This window comes from Miscanthus floridulus, chromosome 10, assembly GCF_019320115.1.
Source record: "Miscanthus floridulus cultivar M001 chromosome 10, ASM1932011v1, whole genome shotgun sequence".
In the NCBI taxonomy this organism is placed as follows: Eukaryota; Viridiplantae; Streptophyta; class Magnoliopsida; order Poales; family Poaceae; genus Miscanthus; species Miscanthus floridulus.
Genome location: NC_089589.1, coordinates 126,440,678 through 126,444,806, shown reverse-complemented (window position 1 = coordinate 126,444,806; position 4,129 = coordinate 126,440,678). Strand labels below are relative to the sequence as shown.

The window sequence follows — 4,129 nt, the reverse complement described above, 5'->3', positions numbered from 1 at the left end:
AGGACCTGGTCATTAAGAAATCCTGCTAAGGTCTCTTGAATTGCTTTCAGTTGGTCACGTCGTATGACTTTTTCCTTCAACCATAGAGTCTTCAATAAAAGTTAAAGGAAAAGTATTAATATATATATATATATATATATATATATATATATATATATATATATATATATATATATATATATGTTGGTCACTTGATTACTTATATATATGAGCAACAAAAGAAATTGTGAATATATGAATATATTTATATAACATATTTTGAGGATCTCTTCAGGAGTTCTTTTTGTGTACGCCCCGATAAACTCGCAAACATAGTATCCGCAGTAGTTGTTCCCCTGTTCTTGCCTCAGAACCCACTTTTACGAGAAAAAAGATCCGGTGAATTGAAAGCATGCATGGTGTTAATTGAATTATATATATATATATATATATATATATATATATATATATATATATATATATATATATATATATATATATATATATATATATATATATAAATGTAGATAGTACTTACTTTGTGTGCGATTACATCCAGTGGCGCTTTGCAATGTTTCATGTGGTGATTCTCAATGAAACTTTTCCAAACACTGCGCCCAATAAAATAAAACATTAATTTGGTCTTTAATAATTGTTGCAGTTAAGAGATCGGGGTATATATAGTTGCTAGAGATACCATATTACCCTTGGATAATATCTATCATGTCTTAGTACTCTGTTTGCTCTTTTCTTAACGAGTCTAAGATTCTCAACCGACTATTGACCATATCGATGATCATCAATATGATGTTATTTTCTGACCAACGTTGTTAATAACAATATCATAATTTTAATGATTTATGCATTAATTCTACTTCTGCCCAACGGTGATGTAGAATTAGTGTATAAGAAAAGTTGATAATTTTAATGATTTATGCATTAATTCTACTTCTGCCCAACGGTGATGTAGAATTAGTGCATGAGAACAGTTATAAAGGTTAATGATTTATGCATTAATTCTATTTCTGCCCAACGGTGATGTAGAATTAGTATGTAAGAACAATTGTGAAAGTTAATGATTTATGCATTAATTCTATTTCTGCCCAACGGTGATGTAGAATTAGTGTATAAGAATAGTTGTATGTTTTGATTTTGACCAACGTTGGAATCAAGGCATGAAAATGATGTTATTTTTATGTTAAGAAAAGTTTTGCCCTGGTTTTCATCTTGTCTAAGGTGGACTGGATAGTCACCTCACCGTGTTCCACTGAATTTGTGGCACCGGTGAGGAAGACAAAAGAGAATGATGCCGATTAGGTAACTAAAGAGAGGGATTTTGAATCCCAAAAGATGTCCTATGCCCTTGAGCATAGGAAGTGTGTCATTGCCAACAAGAAATGTTTGGCTGTGATAAAGAACATGATTGACCCTGCAATTGTGGGCTCAATCCCAGAGTGTGACACGGTCACCGAGTACCTCGATAGAATAAAGAGTCAGTTTACTGGCTCTTCAAAGACATATGTTACCCAGCTGATAAAGCAGCTGATGATCTCATTCTCGCATGCTGTCGTCTCCGGTCCCGACACCCGATCGCCCACCACAACACTAACGTTGCACACGATGGTGAGGCGATCATCGAACGTGAGGTACTTCGGGTACACAACATGCAGCTTCTTGATGAACTTTCCAAAGCCCCAGGAATGGCTTGCAATAGTAGGGTCCAGCACGGTGTGCTTAATGTGGAAGCCGCGGGTGATGTACTCGCACGCGCCGGTGGCCGGGTCGACGACACCGAAGCGGACGAAAGCCCTCACCTTAGCCCCTTTAGGGCAGGCTTTGTTGCTCCTGAAGTCGACGAATACGGAGGCATACCCACTCGATTCTTGCCCCCAGTACCCGTCGGAGTAGTAGGAGATGGTCCACTCGTAGCCGCCGATGGCGGAGGCAGCCGAGCAGAGGGCTCTGGCGACGCCAAGGCCCTCGTGGAGTTTGTACCCGTGGATCTCAAACACGTGGGAGCATTGCTCAATCTCTGGGGTGCAACTCGACGTCGTCTTCCTTCCTTCTGGCACCGTCGACGCCGCCATCGCCGTCGACTCACGTAGAGAGATATGACGCTAGGGTTTTGCTGCACAGCTGCAGAGGGCGTCGGTTCAATGTCTCGGTTGTCTTTTCCCGTGTCCTTGGGAAACTCTATGCTGGAGGCCGGGGCCACCCGAGATGCCAACAGATGGGCCCAGGATGTCGAGAATGCGTGTATCTTCACTCTACAGTTGTACTAATAACAAATAAATTTCTCTCAAAAAAACCAATAACAAATAAATACATGTTTCTAAAAAAAACTGACAAATAAATACATGTCTGCTTTACAACCAGAGGAAATACCCGGGGCGTGTTAGGGTCCGATCATCGGACCGTAACAACGCGCCGGCAACGCGCGCGCCAATAACTTCCTGCAACCTCGCGCCGACGCTTCAGTGTTGGCTGCTGGGCCGGTTTTGGGCCTGAACTCTAATGTGTATAATCTTATTTTTATTGTTTTATTTATATTTTGAAGACTAATATAAAATTTCCTGGCCTTCACACGTGAAGGAAGAAAATTAGTCTTTTGTAATCAATGACTATTTTCAGCGGAATTTATCATTCACCAGAAAATAATCTGTTTTATTTTTACTTCTAAAATAAATCCTAATAGAGTGTACGGATGAAATATTTCACACATACTCCCTCTGTCCCTAAATATCTGTCGTTTTCGCTTCCTGAGAAACAACTTTGACTAAATAAATATTAAAAATATTGATTTTTATGATACATAATTAGTATCATTGGAAAGATCTTTGAATCTGCTTTTTTTAATAAATTTATTTGAAGATACAAATGTTGCACGTATTTTCTATAAATCGAGTCAAACTTTCGGCACGCATACTAACAACGACAATTATTCAGGGACTGAAGGAGTATTCAAGTAAAATTGTTGGGCCATGCCAAGAAGGATGGATCTAAAACAAAAGATTGGCACAAGTGCTAGAAATGGTTTACCCCGCGCGGTCACATCCAGCCCACCGTCACTCTCACAGCCCATGGCCCACCCAACACCCACCCCACGTACTCGCACACTACTTCTACACGCACAAAAGAAGCCGTGAGCGTACCGAGAGAAGGAAAAGAAATATTTTCAGAATAAATATTAATATAGAAACAAAAATAATACATGAGAATAATGTTTTAGATAAAAAAATATACCATGTGACATCTCATAAAATATAAGCCAGCTGCGGTTGCAGCTTTTACTATATCATGAAGTAAAAAGCCGCAGCCACGGCTGGCTTATAAGCCGCAGCCGACGTGCATCGAACGCACCATAAAAAAGCTTCGCGAGAGATAAAACAAAATAATAATATAAAAAATATAATAAAAAAGATAGCAGTTAAAAGTAATAAAGGAAACAAGGGAAAAGAACCTAAAATTATCAAAGAACATCACATGAATACTACTTGAATAGTCTAAAATAAATACGAACATCTCATGAGTACGATATGAAAACTCAAAAGATAATCGTAGAACATCTCAGTTATAAAATGCGAACATTCTAAAATACATCGTAGAAAATCATATGTATACTACGTGAACATTAAAAAGATACATCATAGGACATCACATATATACCACGAGAATATCACAAAATACATCATAGAGCATCACATGTATACTACATGAACAAATATATCATAGAACATCGTGTGTATACTATGTGAACATCATAAAAATACATCGCAGAATATATAATAGAACATCACATGTACACTACATGAACATCACAAAAAACATCATAGAACATCACATGTATACTTTTGAAACATCCTAAAAATTATACTATAGAGCATCACATGTATAATAAGTGAACAACACTAAATACATTATAAAACACCACTAAATACATTATAGAACATTGCATATATATTACGTGAACATCACAGAATAAAATATAGAACATCATTGTATACTACATGAACATCACATGTATACTACATCAATTCATAAAAAAGTACATTGTAGAACACCACATGTATAGTACATGAACATCACAAAATACATCACAGAACATCACATACATACTACGTGAACATCACAAAAATATCATATAACTTCA

At 37.2% G+C, this 4,129-nt stretch overlaps 1 protein-coding gene across 1 annotated transcript; it reads right to left on the bottom strand.

Moving 5' to 3' along the window:
* Positions 1–1,472: 1,472 nt before the first annotated feature.
* Positions 1,473–2,066, bottom strand: LOC136489558 (BTB/POZ and MATH domain-containing protein 4-like). The gene has a single exon (XM_066486154.1). It carries the CDS (start codon positions 2,064–2,066, stop codon positions 1,473–1,475), a length of 594 nt encoding a protein of 197 aa, XP_066342251.1.
* Positions 2,067–4,129: the final 2,063 nt, after the last annotated feature.